Below are 22,973 nucleotides of genomic sequence, written 5' to 3'. Positions count from 1 at the left end.
TGATTTTTTTTAAAAACAAAAAACAAAAAAAAACAAAAAGGAATGAAAACAGACATCATAGACATTAGTTAACAGTAATAATAGATAAGGATTCATTGACATCTAATGTGATACTTCCTGTGACTTAAATTCACTGCCTTATAAATTATGCGTCCTGCAGTCACTTCAACTTTATTCAACAGTAGCAACTCTAAAATATACTGCATAATGGCTGGTTTAACCAAACCCAAGAAGTATGACTGGAAGGACAGCAACCTGGCATTGTTTGGCTCTGATCTAGAGAGACAGGTAAGCTTATGAACACAACTAAGTGGCCTAATATAAATTCATTGTTAATATTAGTTGCAGTGAGAGTTAATTAACTTAAAATTAAACTATTTTTTTGCTATTATACTAAAAGATAAAATACAGTCAATACTGAAACTGAAAATTTTTTTAATGACTGCTCCATAAATAAACAAGTCATTAATAATATAATATTTACTTTCATGATTACATATCAAAAGGTAAAAAAAAGAATCTGCTAAAACTGAGAAGGCATGGATTGGAGCTGGGACTGAAGTTGGACTCCAGATATGGCGTATTGTAAAGTTTGAGGTAAAAAATGTACACACATATCATGTTTTCGAAGCTTTTGTTGCAGCCTGTGTGTCAGATGTTATCAATGTTTTTTCCTCCCAACACCAATTAAATTATCTAGCTACCTGACAGTGGCTGGTACATAGTGAAGTCATCCTTAGTTTACATGTTTAAATTGTAATCTATTACTCATACATTAGATGACATTAGACTTTATAATGTTACTATGTTGTATAATATATCGTTTAGGTAACCCATTGGCCAAAGGACCAGTATGGTCAATTTTACAATGGTGACTCATACATTATCCTAAACACTTATAAACATGATAATAGAGAGGTATAAATAATATTGTGGATCTGATGTAATGGGGTTATGTCCTGCCCTCGTGTAGGAACTTCTTTACGATGTCCACTTTTGGATTGGACAATATTCTACTGCTGATGAGTATGGTACTGCAGCTTACAAGACTGTAGAGTTAGACACTTTGGTAAGTAATGGAAAGTACTTGAGGTAGTTAGTATCCACACTATTATAGCTGGATGATAAACCTGTCCAACATCGTGAGGTGATGGGACATGAATCAGAACTGTTTAAGTCATATTTCAAACACATTGAATTGCTAGAAGGAGGGTAAGCAACAAATAGCATGAAATATAGCTAACACATTGATACTAGAGCAGAGAGTGGTTTTCGTCACGTCAGACCTACAAACTATCAGCCTAGGTTACTTCATTTTCATGGATTAAAGGTAATATATTTTACAACAATAAAAATTAATTTTTATGTTTTGCATAGAAATGTATTGAGATTCGTGAACGTCCATTGAAGAAGATTTGTCTTGATACTACAGACGTTTTCATATTGGATCTTGGAGATGTTATCTATCAGGTGAAATGTTAGTAACATTATAAATAATATGTTTTAATGCAATATTGTAGTGGAATGGTATAGGAGCTAATAAAGATGAAAGATTTAAGGCTGCACAATATTTGGCAAATTTAAGAGTGAGTCTCTCAAAAAAAACCATTATATTTTTCCCAAAAATTTTTATATTTCATTTATACAGTCTCATCGTGGTAAATGTAAGGTGGAAGTACTGGGTTAGTTATTAAGTAATTTAAATGTTAGTTAATTAATGGTATTAAAACAGAGGAATACAATGTTTCCAAAAATCATTTATTTTATCAAACTTTGTCTGATGAGCCATTATCTCAAGAAGAAAAAGAAGAGGTAGAAAATAGACTGTTTTATACAGGCTTATAATTCATTGTTTCTATACCATAGGAACAGGATCCAGACTTTGTACCATCTTTATTCAGGTATCAAAGCATTTTTATTGATAATTTCTGGGTTATATATTTAATTTGCTTTTGCAAGACTAAGTGATGCAAGTGGAGTGATGGAGTTTAAGTTGATATCAGAAGGTGTTATACGTCGATCAGATCTTGACACAATGGATGGTAGTTAACAACTTATTATGCATGTCTTATTAATGCTAAGCAATTTGCAGTGTTTATAGCTGATACTGGGAAGTCTTGTTTTGTGTGGATAGGGAATAAGGCAAGTCAAGATGAGAAGAAGGTTGCATTACAATATGCTCATGTGAGAGGATATTAAGTTTTGATGAAAGTTAAAGCATTGTTTTTGTAGGATTATTTGAAGATGACAAAAACATCCATTAGTACCAATATCATGTTTCAAGGAAGGAAAAGAAAGCTTGGAATTTGTTGCTGTTTTAAAACAAAATGATTAAAATAATAATAATAATTATTATTAATAATATATTGAATGACATATTTCAACTTCTATAACTACACCCTTCAAAAAATTATCACACTCGTTCTTCTTATACAAGACATCTCTGTTCCAATGATAAGTAAGAATATTCTCTTATCTGAGACCATGTTTTTTTGGGACTATCCCTGCTTTGCATAAACCGTTCTCTCTCATTCCAATCTTTGTTCACACTCAGTAATGTATTAGATATATGTACTGTTGATAATATATTGTCAAATACTTGTACATAATGTAATTGTTTGGTTAAAATGAGTACATGGCTTAGAAGAAGAATGATGAATTAATAGAATTAGTACTGTTCTAGTTTGCTTAAACTGGACTAGTTTCATTCTTAAACTTTAAAGTTTGAATTGTTATTTTTTAATTCACCGATGGTTAACTATCGTTAATGAGATTCATGATCGGTACAATCGCGCCCCACAAGAGCATGAAGACAAAATCGTAAGTACATATAAAAGGAAACCAAAACAGTCATGAGTGCCAGTGTGTTGTGGGCCAGCGTTCTGCAATGCATCAGACCTCTGAGATGGTTACCAGCATACTCTACGGAGTATCCGAAAGGCCGACTAGGATAGGGCTGGTAGTCTCCCTTTAAACGAGATGAGGCTGGTGTATTTGTGGTTCCCGGTTCCTGAATGCGAAATTCCCTAAGAGCTGGAATCCCGTACGGCTGGTTTTAAGTTAGGGCGACGCTCCAGCCAGGATTACCTCGCGAAGACGAGGGTTACCAAGCCAGGTGGCGGTCCCAGCTAGCAATAGCAGGGAATCCTGGAGCCTAAGTGGAAGCCTGAGTGGGTGAGCGAGTAGGAATCGTTTGGGCAACACACAAGGATTTTTTTTTTCATTTTATAAATATATTTTAGTTTTTAACAGAAAAAAGATTCCAATCTGTTGCAACATGCTGTATAATCACATGATGTTCATATAATTGTTACTATAGAAACACTACAGTTTTATTATTGACAAGACAACGAGGCTGCAAGAAAAATAACACTATTGTTTCAAGAGAGGAGAATAATTATTTGAAGATAGGAAATAAGGCAAGTCAAGATGAGAAGAACCTTGCATTACAATATGCTCATGTGAGAGGATATTAAATTTTGATGAAAGTTAAAGCAATGTTTTTTGGTAGGAATATTTGAAACATCCATTGGTACCAATATCATGTTTCAAGGAAGGAAAAGAAAGCTTGGAATTTGTTACTGTTTTCAAAAAAATGATTAAAATAATTAATATTATATATAATAATTATAATAAACATAGCAACGCCATCCTAAAAAGCTACGTGCTAAGATTATTCATAGATCGCCAGGTTTCATCAATTGCGCATGCTCAGTATGAAGACGTCCTCAACAAAAGGGCGTAGCTGGTTCTGCAACAACCCCAATGGCTGGTCTTGTAAAAGCTAAAAAATACGACTGGAAGGATAGCAATCTAGCTCTCTTTGGATCAGATCTAGAGAGAAAGGTAAACAATATTTAGCAATAAAACAAGTAAACACATTGTGTTTCTATAAAGGTCAAAAAAGAGGCAGCTCAAACGGAAAAGGCTTGGATTGGAGCTGGAAAGAAAGTTGGACTTCAGATATGGCGTATTGTGAAATTTAAGGTATGAAAAAGTGATTTACTCAAAGTTTTAACTTCCACCACCAGGTAACTGTATGGCCTGATGATCAATATGGTCAATTCTTCAATGGAGATTCCTACATCATCCTTAAAACTTACAAAGAGCCTCCATCAGAGGTATTTCTTGCAAGTAAATAACTATGCAATATTTTATCTGTACTTGCAACAGGAGTTAAAGTATAACCTCCACTTTGGGATTGGTCAGTATTCCACTCAGGATGAGTATGGTACCGCAGCATACAAGACTGTGGAACTGGATACTTTGGTAAATTAACAATTATATATATAATGACAAGATTGTTACTGTATAGTTGGACGACAAACCAATTCAACATCGTGAGGTGATGGGCTATGAATCAGACCTCTTCAAGTCCTATTTCTCTTCTATTACTCTGTTAGAGGGAGGGTGAGCTAATACTTAATAGACAAATAGTTATTTCATTTCTTCACAGAGCTGATACAGGATTCCGACATGTTGAACCCACTAAATACAAACATCGTCTTTTCCATTTCCACCGTGATAACAAAGTAAGAACTAATCATAACACCAGACTCAATTAATATGCATCACTATTAGCATAATGTTGTGGTACGTGAGCGTCCTCTTAGCAAGCATTGCCTGAACTCCAGTAGTGTCTTTGTATTGGATTTAGGTCTGGAGATCTATCAGGTTTGAAATTAAAAAATGTCTGCATTGTTTACTAATAAGCAACTTATACACAGTGGAATGGTCAAACATGCAACAAAGATGAAAAGTTTAAAGCTGGTCACTACCTCTCAAGCCTAAAGGTGAGCACACATAATTTAGATTACTAATGATCAATTTATTTTATTATATTGTACACAGGGAAGTCGTGGTGGTAAGCCAGAAATTGATACACTTGGTAAGTAACCTAGATAACACAAACTAGACAATAACAATTTTAAAAAAGTCACTGTTAATTACGTGCACAATTTTATCTTCACAGAGGAATGGGATACCCCAGAGACGCACAAGTTTTTCACCTTTCTATCTCCTGATCCTCCAGAGGATATTGATGGAGATGATGTAAGGGACATTGCATAAATAATAACTTTATTTAACAAATTAACGTTATTAGGAAATTGATGACAGCTTCAAGCCATCATTATTCAGGTAAATTCATAAGTTGTATTGTATAGCAGGCCAGTGTCACATAATATCCATAGGCTGAGTAATGAAAGTGGCAGCTTGAAGTTCAATCTTGTCTCTGAAGGCTCTATACCTAAAGCTTCTCTTGATCCCAAAGATGGTATGTGAAGGTCTTCTCTACACAGAATATTCACTGTTTTCTATATTATAGTATTTATTGCTGATACTGGTAAACAATGTTTTGTTTGGATTGGTAGCGCAGCCAGTAATGAAGAGAAGAAGAACGCAATGTCTTATGCTACTGTAAGTCAACTACACCACTAGCAAAAAGAAAAATTTGTTGCTGTGGTTTTGTCTCTAGACATATCTCCAAAGTACCAGCCATTTCCAAGTACCAATTACTTGTTTGAAGGAAGGAGCAAGAATGCTGAGTTTGATGCCATTCTTTCTTAAACTTTGAAAACCCCATGAATATTACATTTAGTAAAAAAGCTAGCAGACTGTCACTGTAGTTAAGGTAGCAGACTGAAACTGTAGTGTTCAGAACTAATTTTTTCAGTAATAAAAAATCTAAAACCATTTTTTTGTAGCATAATAAAAGAAATTTACTAGTATAATAATAACTTCATTAAACAGATGTATTAAGATATTGCACGAATAAAGTGGGAATTTTCTCCACCTCATCAAATGGGTGGAGCTTAGTATATGTTATAAATTGATGCCTAAACCGCCTTAGCTCAGCCATTGTTACATCGTACGTATACAAAGACGCTCATCAGTTCCATTTATTACGATACCACTACTATTTAATAATCCTTGTCTCTGTAGTTCTAAAACTGTACTAATTATTCCTTGAGTTTGACGATCGAGTTCATGTAAAAAGTTCACTGAGGTCAAAGGTTGAGATTGAGTAGATTGATTAGGTGGTGGCGGTTTACGATGGAGGAGAGCAGCAATGAAGGCTTCCTCTGGTAAGAAGTCTGTGGGATATAAGACAAAGAGGGGACTATCCCAGCGATTTCTGGAGTCAGGAGGTTCATATCGTAGTACTAATCCATCAAAGTTCTCCGTTGTATATTGTTCCTCTAGGGGTCTTCTGGAGTTCCATTCTCGTGCTGTTTCTGTGGGTGTGTCACAGAGGATAGTACATTGTGTTGTTTTTTATAGTTTTGAAAGACAATAGAGCTCGTAACGAAAACCTTTAATGTAATTTAATGAGTCCAAGATCACATGACAATCATGTGATAATAAACGTTCAACCTATACAGATCAGAGCACATTGAATGTAACAGACATAAATTACATCCATCTTTAAATTTAAATAAAGTTACATGAATTTATTAAGTTCAGTACTATTGAAATTCACCTTAGATTTTAAAGACACTCTTGCTGTTTTTTCTTCTTTTGATGAACTGTACAGCTGGTTCTTTGATACAATTGAAAAATCGTCTGTAATGACGTGGACTTCAGTATTTGGAGAATGTTTTTTCGAAGGAGCTCAGCTATTCCTTTAGCTCGAATTGACTTTCCAGAGCTGGGTAATCCGGTTAGCACCACGAGTGGCATCATTGAAATTTTGTTAACCCTTTGTAAATTTTTATACAACCACGCCTATAATAATAAAACTATAATTATTATTTTAAATTAATTTTAATTAAAACTAATAATATAATATTATTATTTATTACATTATTAATTAAGGATTGAGACACACAAGATACAGAAGATTTATTTAAAAACAAGATTAAACTAGTCTGGTCCATCTGATGTTGCTTCTGAGAGTGTGGAAAAACTTTTCCTAGCTTGGCTACGTCTGGCTTGCATTTCCATTGTACGTGCTCTTTCCTCAGAGAAATGAAGATCAGCTTGTTGGAAATGAACTTTCCTATATTCTTGATTGTGGATTGGAAACCTAATTATCTGTGGGGGTGGTAGCTCACACATGTATTCCATTAATTAATAGTTGTAGTAATTATTAATTAGTAATTTTTTATAGTAATAATTGCTGTTACTAGAATATCATAACTTACTTCTGGTATAAGTATATCTTCTTGTGTGACACTCAAAGGAAGATTACGTAATCTTTGTGTCACTTCAAAAAATCTATTTCATAGATAGATAGATATAAATATTATAAATTGAAACTGTTTTACTTTCTTCCTAAAAAAACAAACTCTTACCCTGGGCATTCATCTCTGCTCTTTTGTTTAGAGAAACATAAACTCAACAAAGCCAGTGCTGTTTTTAATAATATTTTAACTCCCTCAAAGAAGAACATGTCCCAAACTCTTAGGACACTTGGCCAAGGTAATGAACGAGAGTATATACTCATGAACCACTCTGTACAATACAGGACTGGATCAAGACCTTTGTGGACCTCGTTAGGATTAGTGGGTGGAAGCTTGGACTGCAGTAGAAAGGATTTTGTAAATACTTTATGATTAAAATTCACTAAAAGGTTAATTGGAAACACTCACGTCCAAAAATGATGTTACATTTGGTAAATACTTCAACAGGAGATCTTTAGAATTAGAGCATCAATTTGAAATGCGTGCTATATAAAGAGAATGATGAGTGAAACCCTGTCGTTATTTCAATAATCAATATACCAGTCCAGGGCTGTAATATCCTGGTAAGTATTGTTCGCATATTTGCACTAAACACCAGAAAGCATGCTAGAGAGAAAAGAGAGAGAGAGAGAGCCAGAGACAGAGACAGAGACAAAGAGAGACAGAGACGGAGAGAGAGAGAGAGAGACGAGAGAGAGAGAGAGAGAGAGAGAGAGAGGATTACAAATTAATTGCTACTAATAACAGGGACTAACTCACTTCTGCTGGCATATGCATCAACAGTGTAGCCGCAAAGGAGCCATAGCCTAAGAGATCACTCAAAAATCACATGACCATTTATCCCCTCTCCTGACTTACTTGACAATAACCAGTCTTCTCATTGTACATAGCATATGCCTTTAAAACAAGTCTGAGATCCTCTGACTAATGAGACAGAGAGAGAAGACAGGAAGGAAATAAAACAATGACTAGACTAAACTAACCCTTGTGATCCTTTCTTGGCAAACAAGACATGTGAAGGAAACGTTCTACCTAGGTCTTTGTCGATAATATGAATGACCACATCATTATCAGGTTTAGCTATCATCTCCTAAACAAATGATTCCTGTAATTAGGATTGATTATTGAGATACACATTCACATCAAAAACTCCAGGGTTACTCTCTAACGTTCATTAGCTCCAGATAATAGCATCCAAGCTCGACCTCTAAGTGAATCAGGGATACCTTTACGACAACGTTCCTTTAGCTAATAAGGGTTTAAATAAAAAGAACTATTAGCGAACTTACTCTAGCACTTTTGTGCTCCATCCATTCCTTCCAGTTAGCCATCATTTTCAGCCATTTTTGCTCTCTTTCTCTTATCTTTTTTTAGCATCAGTTAACTGTTCACTAAAAGTATATAAAACAGTTAATAAAATAATCAGTAATAAAAAGGAAGTTCCTCATAGAAATTGAGCAGGTGCTTTATCTCACATCAGTTGATTGTATTTTCAGTATACATAGTAACATAAATGAGTGTTCATTTAGCAATACAATTAGTATAGATAGGGTTAATAATATAGCCTTAGTGAACATCAATTTTATCTAAACAGACTAATGAATTAATAAGTTAAATAAATAACTAAAGAAACACTATAAAAGTCATTTAATAGAATTGCCACTAACATTCTCCCACACTAACTAAGGTCACATTGCTTTGTGGCAAACTACACTACAAGTTCTACATCATATTAGACCACCTGCAAACATAGCATGAAGGCCTTTCTTGGTGAAGACAGGCACAAGAAGAATGATAATGTAACATGAGACATTCTTTATGGTACAGGAAGATATTGTTAAGCTTTCATTAGATTGTTATCTATCAAATTATTACTGTATCCACTAGAAGATCTAGTTGAAACTATGTTGTATTTATCTTTTTACTAGTGAACTTGTTCTTCTCCTGGTCTCTTCATAAATCCATAACGATCTTCTTCTTCCTCTTGAGAGTTTGTTGGTGTCTAGAGAAACAGTAAGGGCAGGAGCACTTTAAAAGATTAGCAGTTTTTGTATTTACATTGTCCCGAGCAGGATCGTTCATTATCTCCCATTCTTCTTCAAGACCTGGTTCAGGAGGTTTGTAATTGCCCACATGGTGGAATACTGATTAACACAGCACCTCCTTTGGTGTCAGATACATCCACCATTATTATTGTCTACAGAAGACGAGCTAAGTCAACAAAAGGCATTAACTAAGATCTACATACCTCTTCTCCTCTCTTTAATTGTTATAATAATTCTCTTCGATGTGTTTGCAAGCTTTAGCAAGCTGTTACTGCGTCACCATCTCTAGCGAACGAACAACCAACCAGCTCACCAGATTTCTTGGGTGTGTGCTAGTGGGCGTGACTGATAGTTAACTTAGACTATTTGTTCGTCAAGATGACTGACTTTTCGCATATTCTTTCTCCTTGTTCTAAAGAATTAGTCCAGTCTTGGCTAAAGGAGGACATGCCTTCGTTTGATTACGCTGGTATTGTAGTAGGAGATGCACAGGAAGAAGCTGTTCTCCTTTGCAAGAGTCCAGGCGTTCTTTGTGGTCAACCATTTGTGAATATGATTTTTAATGAGCTTGGATGTTCAGTAAACTGGTTACATAAAGAAGGTGATCTATTACAATCGAGCAAACAAATGGCAATAGTTAAAGATTCCTGCAAACAAGCTACTTCAAGGAGAAAGAACTGCACTAAATGTACTTAGTGGAATAGCAACAAAGGCAAGGGAACTTTCCGATGTTGCTAAGCAACTTGGTTGGGGAGGAGAGATTGCTGGAACAAGAAAACCACACCAGGATTTTGTATGGTAGAAAAATATGCGTTATTAGTGGGTGGAGTCTCAACTCATCGATAAATGACCTCTCGTCAATGATCATGTTAAAAGACAACCATATATGGTCTGCAGGTAGTGTGGAAGAAGTGGTCAAAAGGGCAAGAACAGTTGGAGGGTTTAGTTTAAAGATTGAGGTACTTTGAACTACTTCGACCTGTTGTAATATCTGTGTCCTTAACCAATCAGATCGTGCATTCATCTTTCTTGACTATTTTCTGCATGAAAAAAACATTGGTTCTGGATCAAACTTGGTACATAAGTACTACTGCCACTACTCTACTTGCATGAAGGTTTTGAAAATTGCGTGATGTCTAGTTCGTTTGTTATAAGCTATTGAATTAAGTGAAGTATTCACATGTAGTGTGGTTATTACAACAGTTCAAAGCAGTTCGACTTCTTTAAACTAGTTAAAATTGATCATATATGTACATTTAGTGTGGTTATTAAAACAGTTCAAAGTAATAAATTTATGTATCCATTACATTACATATGTATTCATTTTCATGTGCTATAATTGTTACTACTTTGTTTTGTGTTTGTTCAATTATTATAATATTAATTTTATTAATTTAAACATAAATCAAATCATTAATATTATTCAGTAGTAATGATATCTATATTTAATTAAGTGAGTTTCTTCATAATCACTAGATATTAATTCCGTATGCGCATGCGCAATAGGCTATCCTCCATGCTGTCTAATCTTAAACCGATTCTATGAGTGTATAGTTATTATGTCTTCTGTTATATCTTCTGTAACAAGTCCTCCTTCGAAAAAACAAAAAGTTGACTATGTATGGAGTGATATTTTGGGTTGTATTCCTGAAATTGAAGATAATGTAAAAGATGATGCCATTGAAAAAACTAACCCAAATGTGTGCTCCAGCCGATTTTATAACCTATTCTGAGCCCCAAAGAGAAATGATTTGTGAAAGATCAGGCTTGTTTGGATGGGCTGATAAGCTAGTGAGTATAATTGAGTTAAAGAAAGGACTTCCATCACCATCAAATATGACGTGGGATGATGTGAAATATATTTTAGTTGGTAAAATAGCTAGGGATACAACTATACTTAATGATATAGTTGAGCCCAGATGACGAAAAAAACAATTAACATCATACTACAACTTGGTAGATAATTTAGTGGCAGTTAATTCGGAAGCAGATTCATCTTTTCGTTTATCAATAATTATATTTATAATATTTCTCAATTTACCAGAATCAAAACGGAACGAATACATTGTACGTTGTCAACCAACAGTACAAGGACATCCTACATTTTCAGACTATTTGATTGAAATTATCAATGGAGATAAATGTTTACTTGTTAAAGTAAAAAAAAAATGCGTATAACTACATGTATATTAGTACCAACTGTTGAGACTGCTCAAGTTTTAAGAGAGGCACATATTTACCTTCAAGAAAAAAGATGTTCGAATCTACCATTCATACTAACTAATTCTGTTCATGGTCTTTTGGAATTGCAAAACTAGTCGGTGACAAAATTGAAGTCACATCAATAGTGGATTATGACATCTAGCAAACCTGATTCTCTGTTTAAGATTTATTCGTTAATTAGAAAATTTATTGAAAAATAATTTTTTCACCTTATATTATGATTTAATGTTACAATGTATAGTCAGGATAAACACGTTAGCCCTGTTAGTACTGTGCATGTGTATTAAAATACATCCACATTAGTGAAAAGACCCAGTTGAGTTATGATTGATACTGAAGTGATGTTGTAATTATAAGGACGAATAAGCTTAATTGGCCCAATGGTGTGTTTAATTTGGCCCAATTGTTAGACTCCACCAGTCTCCATTCTGTGAAGCTTATTCCCCCCTCCATTGTTATTTGGCCTTCATAATAGACAAGGACTCTTCTGTAACATTAATTGTAATAGAAATTGCACATAATTAATATGCTCTAATTGATATGTGACATGTACATGATGATGAATGTGTCACATTAACAAAGTTAGGGCTATTGATACAGAAGTGACAAAAATGTATAAATCCTTCCTGAACAGTATGCTGTATATATATTAGTGTCATTATTACAACTGTTCAAAGTAGTTCGACTACTTTGAACTGATTTAAATTAATTATATATGTTGAGTATTAACATTTAGTGTGGTTATTACAATAGTTCGAAAATTGCTTGACTTCATTGAACTAGTTAAAATCGATTATATACATTTAGTGTGGTTATTACAACAGTTCTAAGTAATAAATTTATGTATCCATTACATTACATATGTATTCATTTTCATGTGCTATAATTGTTACTACTTTGTTTTGTGCTTGTTCAATTATTATAATATTAATTTTATTAATTTAAACATAAATCAAATCATTAATATTATTCAGTAGTAATGAAATCTATATTTAATTAAGTGAGTTTCTTCATAATCACTAGATAACTTGATATGAAATTCTGTATGCGCATGCGCAATAGGCTATCTTCCACGCTGTCTAATCTTAACCGATTCTATGAGGTATAGTTATTATGTCTTCTGTTATGTCTTCTGTAACAAGTCCTCCTTCGAAAAAAACAAAAAAGTTGACTATGTATGGAGTGATATTTTGGGTTGTATTCCTGAAATTGAAGATAATGTAAAAGATGATGCCATTGAAAAACTAACCAAATTTGTACTCCAGCCGATTTTATAAACTATTCTGAGCCACTCAGAGAAACAATTTGTGAAGGAGCAGGCTTGTTTGGATGGGCTGATAAGCTAGTGAGTATAATTGAGTTAAAGAAAGGACTTCCATCACCATTAAATATGACGTGGGATGATGTGAAGTATATTTTAGTTGGTGAAATAGCTAGGATATGACTATACTTAATGATATAGTTGAGCCCACAGATGATGAAAAAAAACAATTAACATCATACTACAACTTGGTAGATAATTTAGTGGCAGTTAATTCGGAAGCAGATTCATCTTTTCGTTATCATAATTATATTTATAATATTTCTCAATTTACCAGAATCAAAACGGAACGAATACATTGTACATTGTCAGCCAACAATACAAGGACATCCTACATTTTCAGACTATTTGATTGAAATTGTCAGTGGAGATAAATTTTACTTGTTAAAGTAAAAAAAATTCGTATAACTACAAGTATATTAGTACCAACTGTTGAGACTGCTCAAGTTTTAAGAGAGGCACATATTTACCTTCAAGAAAAAAGATGTTCGAATCTACCATTCATACTAACTAATTCTATTCAATGGTCTTTTGGAATTGCCAAACTAGTCGGTGACAAAAATTGAAGTCACATCAATAGCAGATTATAACATCCATGCAAACCCTGATTCTCTGTTTAAGATTTATTCATTAATTAGAAAATTAATTGAATAATAATTGTTTCACCTTTATATTATGATTTAATGTTACAAGATTGATGTATAGTCACGTGAGCCCTGTTAGTACTGTGCATGCGTATTAAAATATGCCCATGTTAGTTAAATGACCCTGTCTTTACAGTTGAGTTACTGAAGTGATGTTGTAATTATAAGAATGAAATAGCTTAATTGGTCCAATGATGTGTTTAATTTGGTCCCAATTGTTAGACTCCACCAGTCTCCATTCTGAGAAGCTTATTCCCCCCTCCATTGTTATTTGGCCTTCAAGGACTCTTCTGTAACATTAATTGTAATAGAAATTGCACATAATTAATATGCTCTCATTGATATGTAACATGTAGATGTACATGATGATGAATGATGATGTATGTGTCACAGAAGTGGCAAAATGTATAAATCCTTCCTGTTTGCAAGCTTTAGCAAGCTGTTACTGCGTCACCATCTCTAGCGAACGAACGAACAACCAACCAACCCCCAGCTCACCATGGGTGAGTGCTAGTGGGCGTGACTGATAGTTACAACTTATTGTTCGTCAAGATGACTGACTTTTCGCATATTCTTTCTCCTGTTCTAAAGAATTAGTCCAGTCTTGGCTAAAGGAGGACATGCTTCATTTGATTACGCTGGCATTGTAGTAGGAGATGCACAGGAAGAAGCTGTTCTCCTTTGCAAGAGTCCAGGCGTTCTTTGTGGTCAACCATTTGTGAATATGATTTTTAATGAGCTTGGATGTTCAGTAAACTGGTTACATAAAGAAGGTGATCTATTACAATCGAGCACACAAGTGGCAATAGTAAAGGTCCTGCAAACAAGCTCCTTCAAGGAGAAAGAACTGCGCTAAATGTACTTACAAGAGCCAGTGGAATAGCAACAAAGGCAAGGGAACTTTCCGATGTTGCTAAGCAACTTGGTTGGGGAGGAGAGATTGCTGGAACAAGAAAAACCACACCTGGATTTCGGATGGTAGAAAAATATGCGTTATTAGTGGGTGGAGTCTCAACTCATCGATACGACCTCTCGTCAATGATCATGTTTAAAAGACAACCATATATGGTCTGCAGGTAGTGTGGAAGAAGCGGTCAAAAGGGCAAGAACAGTTGGAGGGTTTAGTTTAAAGATTGAGGTAGAATGTCGTTCCATTAAAGAGGCTGAAGAAGCTGCATCGTCTGGTGCTGATATTGTCATGTTAGATAACTTGAGCCAGAAGCGTTAGCAATAGCCTCACGTCAGTTGAAGACACTGTATCCATCCTGATTGTGGAAGCAAGTGGAGGTATTCGTCAAGAAACGCCTCTCAAAGTTTTGTCTTTCAAACTGTTTGATGTTATATCAATGAGCTCTACAACTCAGGGCTATGGGACAGTTAATTTCTCCCTTAAAATATTAAAAGAGGGTAGAAATCCTTTAAATCCTAAAGTGAAACCCGAAGACCTATAGAAAAAATCGTAATTTTCTTTAATTGACATGTTTTTAAAAATATAGTGAAAATTACATTTGTAGACATAATGTTATTAGACTTGGATATAAAACTTCCTTTTTAATTAGGTGTTTTAACCTTGTTAACATATCTTAATAGCTTGTCTACTCTTACATGAATACATCTTACATGGGTGTATAATAAGATGACTCACTTCTTGTTTGACAGTTGGTTTATCTAATTCACATGATAATACCACTACTACTCCGAAATAGACAAGTGATGAGAGGGGATGCTTAATCCAGAGAGATACTCACATGAAGATATTTACATTTAGATGATCCTCTCTTGAAGCAACCTGCTTGCTTTTTAAACTGGCACAGACATCAAAATTTAAAGACAATAATTAATACAATGACACATTTCAACTTCTATAACTACATCCTTCAATAACTTCTATAACTACATCCTACCAGATGGAGTATGGTATGTAACGTCATCATGTGGTAATGACAAATGTAGAGTGACTATAGAGAATGAGGTATGCCCAGTAAATTGTAGACTAAGATGTAATGACTGCAACATATGTGTACATTCTACTCCTGTACATGTCAAGACTAATACTACAATAGGAAAAACACATCCAAACACATTCATTTAAACAGTACAATTTCAACAAACTCAGCAGTCAAGAACATTTTGAGTTTGTTTCTACTTTTGATATATTTACTACACAAGGACATCATTCACTTTTACTTTTGAGTTTTGTATTATTAATTGTTACTCCACCATTATTTATTTAGTTGCTATGAATATATAATATTCCATTCTATGGAAAAATTACTGTCTTTAGCTGCTTCTAATTATAGAATGTTCCGTGCTTCACACCATGTTAACACTAGGCAAGGTTAAATATGATTGGTGGATAAAAATAGAAATTATAGAATACTTAAATGAAGCTAATTGAGTATTCACAATTAGTGTGGTTATTATTATCGAAGTAGTTCGACTTCTTCGAACCAGTTAAAATAATTATATATGTTGGAGTATTCACATTTAGTGGGTTATTACAACAGTTCAAAGTAGTTTGACTTCTTTGAACTAGTTAAAATTGTTTCATATTAATCCACACTAGAAGTTAATAATAAATGTATATAGTCAACATATATGATCAATTTAAACAAGTTTGAAGTAGTCGAACTATTTCATTACAATAGTTCAAAGCAGTTTGACTTCTTTGAACTAGTTAAAATTTAGTGTGATTATTAAAACAGTTCAAAGTAATAAATGTATGTATCCATTACATTACATATGTATTCCATTTTATGTGCTATAATTGTTACTACTTTGTTTTGTGTTATTCAATTATTATAATATTAATTTTTATTAATTTAAACATAAATCAAATCATTAATATTATTCAGTAGTAATGAAATCTACATTTTAATTAAGTCAATAGATATTAATTCTGTATGCGCATGCGCAATAGGCTACCTCCATGCCGTCTAATCTTAAACGATCCTATGAGTGTATAGGTTATTATGTCTTCTGTAAGAACTTCTTCTTCTAAGAAACGAAAAGTTGACTATGTATGGAGTGATGTTTTGGGTTGTATTCCTGAAATTGAAGATAATGTAAAAGATGATGCCATTGAAAAACTAACTCAAATGGTACTCCAACCGATTTATATAACCCATCCTGAGCGACTCAGAGAAGGGATTTGTGAATTAGCAGGCTTGTTTGGATGGGCTGATAAGCTAGTGAGTTAATTGAGTTAAAGAAAGGACTTCCATCACCATCAAATATGACGTGGGATGACGTGAAAATATATTTTAGTTGGTGAAATAGCTAGGGATACGACTATACTTAATGATATGGTTGAGCCCACAGATGACGAAAAAAAACAATTAACATCATACTACAACTTGGTAGATAAAGTTAGTGGCGAAAAATTCGGAAGCAGATTCATCTTTTCGTTTATCAATAATTATATTTATAATATTTCTCAATTTACCAGAATCAAAACGGAAAGAATACAGTGTACATTGCAACCAACAATACAAGGACATCCTACATTTTCAGACTATTTGATTGAAATTTCCAATGGAGATAAATGTTTACTCGTTGAAGGTAAAAAACATGCGTATAACTACAGATATTTTTTTACAACTGTTGAGACTGCTCAAGTTTAAGAGAGGCACATATTTACCTTCAAGAAAAAAGATGTTCAAATCTATCATTACCGTACTAACTAATTCTGTTCATTGGTCTTTTGGAATTGCAAAACTAGTCAGTGACAAAATTGAAGTCACATCAATAGCGGATTATAAATCCGTGCAAAACCTGATTCTCTGTTTAAGATTTATTCATTAATTAGAAAATTAATGAATAATAATTGTTTCACCTTATATTATGATTTAATGTTACTTACGGTAATAATAGGTATCTATTGTTATCTGAACTTTGTCATATAAATCTATCATCATAAAACTATTACTCTCATTCAGTATTTGTTATACTCAGTAATGTATTAATCAAGTTTCTCATTATCCACTTCAATTTTTTAGGATTTTTTGTGGCAACAAATTACTTTTCCTAATCATGTTTTATTATTAAAAACACGCCCACCCACGTGTAAGTAAGTCTTAATTATGCTGAAAGCATCAAGAAGTGCATGGAGATCATACCAAAAGTCCTTGAGTCTGTTAGATAACGTTAAAGCAGAGACAATGGTGGTCTATAAAGATGGTATGTAACTTACAAAAAGTATTTCTAACTTTGTTGAATCACAGACGATTTCATTGCCCTCAATAAGCCCCCAGGACTCACAGTAAAGGTCTCATTCCCATGACTGATGGTATAAGACTCAGACTGTTCTTTCTCTATTGTAGGTGGCTATAGTATTGAACATGGTCATGATCTTAGTTCTCAGCTAGACTATGGCAGTACAATCAACCACGCCACACCTTCACTAGCTCACCGCATGACAAACTACACACTGGTGATGCTAGTCACCATGATATTCATGTAATTGTTACTATAGAAACACTACAGGAGTTTATTATTGACAAGACACAGCGAGGCTGCAAGAAAAATAACACTATTGTTTCAAGAGAGAAGAATAATTAAGAAACCTATTGGTCAGTGAATAATTACTTTTGTCTCTTTTAACTATCATCTTTAGGGCAGTGACTGTTAGTGTCCCAATAAACTACAAGGTTAGTATAAATAATTTATTCCCTGTATATTTGTTGTAAAGGTTTTATTGAAATACCTTGGTATTGCTACAAAACGGAAAACTCACCAAATGCACAGGGTAATAATATTAGTACCTCAATGTCTTTGACAGGACATGGACAGTAGTAGATTCAGTTGGACAAGTTAAAGATGGAGTATGGTATGTAACATCATCATGTGGTAATGACAAATTTAGAGTGACTATAGAGAATGAGGTATGCCCAGTGAATTGTAGACTAAAGATGTAATGACTGCAACATATGTGTACATTCCTACTCTGTACATGTCAAGACAATACTACAATAGGGAAACACCATGCAAACACATTCATTTACAGTACAATTTCAACAACACAAATCAGTCAAGAACAACTAAATGAATACAACTCAAAACTAATGATGGAAAAAATTCAGACAAAGAATTAAATGACTTACTTAAAGCAAATAATGTCAGATGGTGGTGATTTGGATATTACTGGAACCAGACAACACATTTTTAACAAAATTCAGACTATTACAACATTAGTAGAACAAATGTACTGATAAACAGACATTACAAATCATAAACACACAGCTTGGTACCACAATAGGACTAATAAAATGTAATTTGAGAGCAGACAAAAACCAGTACTTCACTGACACAAAATATGAACCGTAAATAAAACTATAGTTCCACAATGACCATTATTCAGCACTCGTAAAAGACAAAAAAAAAAACCATCAATTAGATTAGCAAGCCAAAGAACACTGAAAAGAAGAAATTGAAATTAAATTAAACAATGACACAAGATTGTATATGACATATGGTATGACTAAATCTAACATTAAGGAATAAAATAACATTTACCTTCCTTTTATAGCTACTCTTATATTGTTATGTACCAAAGATAGAATAGATAATATCATGATGGAACAGCAAACAAGTTAACACTGGTACAAATGAAAAGAAAATGGACAACTTACCTGATGAGATATTGACTTTGATATCACTGACATTCAGGATTACATGACAAATGAAGCATGGGAAACATTACAACAACTAGGTAAGGTGGCATTACACTTCAAACCATATTATCATCAACACAAAACCACAGTGACTACCAAACGTCTTGAATGGATGTGCTCTCATTGCCAACTATCTACAACACACAGAAACATGATAGAATGTGATGACTGCTGCAGATGGTTTCACTGGTAAGTATTAAATGGTATATTAGTATTACTAGATTTGGTAATAATATACAGACTAAGATTAACATATAATATTACATCTACTTTGTAGGCACGTGTGAATATTGAAAATCACCAACTGCTGCATGGATCTGCTCAAGTTGATAAGATAAAGTCAATTAAAATAGAAGAATGTGACTACACTAGATCTAATTACTTACTTTGAGTTTGTTTCTACTTTTGATATCATTTCTACACAAGACATCATTCACTTTTTACTTTTGAGTTTTGTAATTATTAATTGTTACTCCACCCATTATTTATTTAGTTGCTATTAAATATATAATATTCCATTCCTAGGGAAAAACCATTACTGTCTTTAGCTGCTTCTAATTATAGAACTGTTCCGTGCTTCACACCATGTTAACACTAGGCAAGGTTAAATATGATTGGTGGATAAAAATAGAAATTATAGAATACTTAAATGAAGCTAATTGAGTATTCACAATTAGTACGGTTATATTATCGAAGTAGTTCAACTTCTTCGAACCAGTTTAAAATTAATTATATATGTGAGTATTCACATTTAGTGTGGTTATTACAACAGTGTTCAAGTAGTTTGACTTCTTCGAACTAGTTAAAATTGTTCATATTAATCCACACTAGAAGTTAATAATAAATGTATATAGTCAACATATATGATCAATTTAACAAGTTTGAAGTAGTCAAACTATTTCATTACAACAGTTCAAAGCAGTTTGACTTCTTTAAACTAGTTAAAATTAGTGTGATTATTAAACACAGTTCAAAGTAATAAATTTATGTATCCATTACTATTACATATGGATTCATTTCATGTGCTATAATTGTTACTACTTTGTTTTGTGATTATTCAATTATTATAATATTAATTTATTAATTTAAACATAAATCAAATCATTAATATATTATTCAGTAGTAATAAAACTCTACATTTTAATTAAGTGACATAATCACTAGATATTAATCTCTGTATGCGCATAGCGCAACAGGCTATCCTCCATGCTGTCTAATCTTAAACTGTGAAATCCGATTTCTATGAGTGTATAGTTTATTATGTCTTCTGTAAGAAGTTTCTTCTTCTAAAAACGAAAAGTGGACTATGTCATGGAGTGATGTTTTGGGTTGTATTCTGAAATTGAAGATAATGTAAAAGATGGGATGCCATTGAAAAAACTACCCAAATGTGTACTCCAGCCGATTTTATAACTTATACTGAGGTCACATAGAGAAGGGATTTTTATGAATTAGTAGGCTTGTTTGGATGGGCTGATAAGCTAGTGAGGTATAATTGAGTTAAAGAAAGGACTTCCATCACCATCAAATATGACGTGGGATGACGTGAAATATATTTTAGTTGGTGAAATAGCTAGGGATACGACTATACTTAATGATATAGTTGAGCCCACAGATGACGAAAAAAAACATTTAAACAACATACTACAACTTGGTAATAGTTAGTGGCGAAAAATTCGGAAGCAGATTCATCTTTTCGTTTATCAATAATTATATTTATAATATTTCTCAATTTACCAGAATCAAAACGGAAGAATACATGTACATTGTCAGCCAACAATACAAGGGACATCCTACATTTTCAGACTATTTGATTGAAATTTCCAATGAAGATAAATGTTTACTCATTGAAGTAAAAAAAATGCATACAAACTACAAGTATATAGCTACCAAGCTGTTGAGACTGCTCAAGTTTAAGAGAGGCAATATTTTACCTTCAAGAAAAAAAGATGTTAAATCTACCATCATACTAAATAATTCTATTCATTGGTCTTTTGGAATTGCAAAAAATTAGTGGTGACAAAATTGAAGTCACATCAATAGTGGATTATAAATCCATGCAAACCCTGATTTCTGTTTAAGATTTATTCATTAATTAGAAAATAATGGAATAATAATTGTTTTCACCTTATATTATGATTTAATGTTACTTACGGTAATAATAGTTATCTATGTTATCTGAACTTTGTCATATTATTCTATCATCATAAACTATTACCTCTCATTCCAGTATTTGTTCATACTCAGTAATGTATTATCAAGTTTCTCATTATCCACTTCATTATGAGGATTTGTTGCAACAAATTACTTTTCTCTAATCATGTTTTATATTAAAAACACGCCCACCCACGTGTAAAGTAAGTGTTAATTATATGAAAGCATCAGAAGTGCATGGAGATCATACAAAAAGTCCTTCTAGTCTGTTAGATAATGTTAAAGCAGAGACAATGGTGGTCTATAAAGATGTTATGTAACTTTACAAAAAGTATTTCTAACTTTGTTGAATCACAGACGATTTCATTGCCCTCATAAGCCCCAGGACTCACAGTAAAGGTCTTATTCCATGACTGATGGTATAGGACTCAGACTGTTCTTTCTCTATTGTAGGTGTTGAACATGGTCGTGATCTTAGTTCTCAGCTAGACTACTGGCAGTACAATCGACCACGCCCACCTTCACTAGCTCACCGCATTACAAGTACACATGGTGATTGCTAGTCACACTGATATTCATGTAATTGTTACTATAGAAACCACTACAGGAGTTTTCATTATTGACAATGACACAGCGAGGCTGCAAGAAAAATAACATTATTGTTCAAGAGAGAAGAATAATTAAGAAATATTGGTCAGTGAATAATTACTTTTGTCTCTTTTTAACTATCATCTTTAGGGCAGTGACTGTTAGTGTCCCCAATAAATTCAAGGTAGTATAACATAATCTATTCCCTGTATATTTGTTGTTAAAGTCCCAAATCAATAGCGGATTATAACATCCGTGCAAACCCTGATTCTCTGTTTAAGATTTATTCATTAATTAGAAAATTAATTGAATAATAATGTTTTCACCTTATATTATGATTTAATGTTACTTACGGTAATAATAGGTATCTATTGTTATCTGAACTTTGTCATATAAATCTATCATCATAAACTATTACTCTCATTCCAGTATGTGTTCATACTCAGTAATGTATTAATCAAGTTTCTCATTATCCCTTCAATTATGAGGATTTGTGGCCAACAAATTACTTTCCTAATCATGTTTTATTATTAAAACACGCCCACCCACGTGTAGTAAGTCTTAATTATGCTGAAAGCATCAAAGAGTGCATGGAGATCATACCAAAAGTCCTTGAGTCTGTTAGATAACGTTAAAGCAGAGACAATGGTGGTCTATAAATGGTATGTAACTTTAACAAAAAAGTATTTCTAACTTTGTTGAATCACAGACGATTTCATTGCCCTCAATAAGCCCCCAGGACTCACAGTAAAGGTCTCATTCCCAGACTGATGGTATAAGACTCAGACTGTTCTTTCTCTATTGTAGGTGGCTATAGTATTGAACATGGTCATGATCTTCGTTCTCAGCTAGACTACTGGCCGTACAATCAACCACGCCCACCTTCACTAGCTCACCGCATTGACAAGTACACATGGTGATGCTAGTCACATGATATTCATGTAATTGTTACTATAGAAACACTACAGGAGTTTTATTATTGACAAGACACAGCGAGGCTGCAAGAAAAAATAACACCTATTGTTCAAGAGAGAAGAATAATTAAGAAATATTGGTCAGTGAATAATTACTTTTGTCTCTTTTAACTATCATCTTTAGGGCAGTGACTGTTAGTGTCCCAAAAAACTACAAGGTTAGTATAA

General features: G+C 33.4%; 2 protein-coding genes and 4 pseudogenes across 2 annotated transcripts; 4 read left to right on the top strand and 2 right to left on the bottom strand.

Moving 5' to 3' along the window:
* Positions 1-207: 207 nt before the first annotated feature.
* LOC121391515 lies at positions 208-3,370 on the top strand (annotated as a pseudogene).
* Positions 3,371-3,765: 395 nt separating this feature from the next.
* On the top strand, positions 3,766-5,439 carry LOC121391514 (gelsolin-like protein 1). The gene is made up of 13 exons (XM_041523116.1): positions 3,766-3,846; positions 3,898-3,987; positions 4,032-4,121; positions 4,174-4,269; positions 4,316-4,410; positions 4,457-4,532; positions 4,582-4,674; positions 4,728-4,793; positions 4,852-4,888; positions 4,973-5,052; positions 5,105-5,139; positions 5,193-5,275; positions 5,327-5,439. Exons 1-13 carry the CDS (start codon positions 3,766-3,768, stop codon positions 5,437-5,439), a joined length of 1,035 nt encoding a protein of 344 aa, XP_041379050.1.
* A 423-nt stretch (positions 5,440-5,862) lies between these two features.
* LOC121391513 lies at positions 5,863-6,681 on the bottom strand (annotated as a pseudogene).
* A 610-nt stretch (positions 6,682-7,291) lies between these two features.
* LOC121391512 (TBC1 domain family member 10A-like) lies at positions 7,292-9,266 on the bottom strand. Its single transcript, XM_041523115.1, is given in 8 exon segments — positions 7,292-7,522; positions 7,725-7,790; positions 7,944-7,978; positions 7,981-7,990; positions 8,043-8,104; positions 8,354-8,432; positions 8,474-8,548; positions 9,243-9,266. Coding segments are annotated over 8 exon segments (582 nt in total).
* A 341-nt stretch (positions 9,267-9,607) lies between these two features.
* Positions 9,608-10,197, top strand: LOC121391511 (annotated as a pseudogene).
* Positions 10,198-13,969: 3,772 nt separating this feature from the next.
* LOC121391510 lies at positions 13,970-22,751 on the top strand (annotated as a pseudogene).
* The last annotated feature ends 222 nt before the right edge of the window (positions 22,752-22,973 follow it).

The sequence above is a fragment of the Gigantopelta aegis genome, unplaced genomic scaffold (assembly GCF_016097555.1).
Source record: "Gigantopelta aegis isolate Gae_Host unplaced genomic scaffold, Gae_host_genome ctg2572_pilon_pilon, whole genome shotgun sequence".
In the NCBI taxonomy this organism is placed as follows: domain Eukaryota; kingdom Metazoa; phylum Mollusca; class Gastropoda; order Neomphalida; family Peltospiridae; genus Gigantopelta; species Gigantopelta aegis.
Note: the sequence above shows the minus strand (reverse complement) of the source record. Positions and strands in the feature narration are given on the sequence as shown.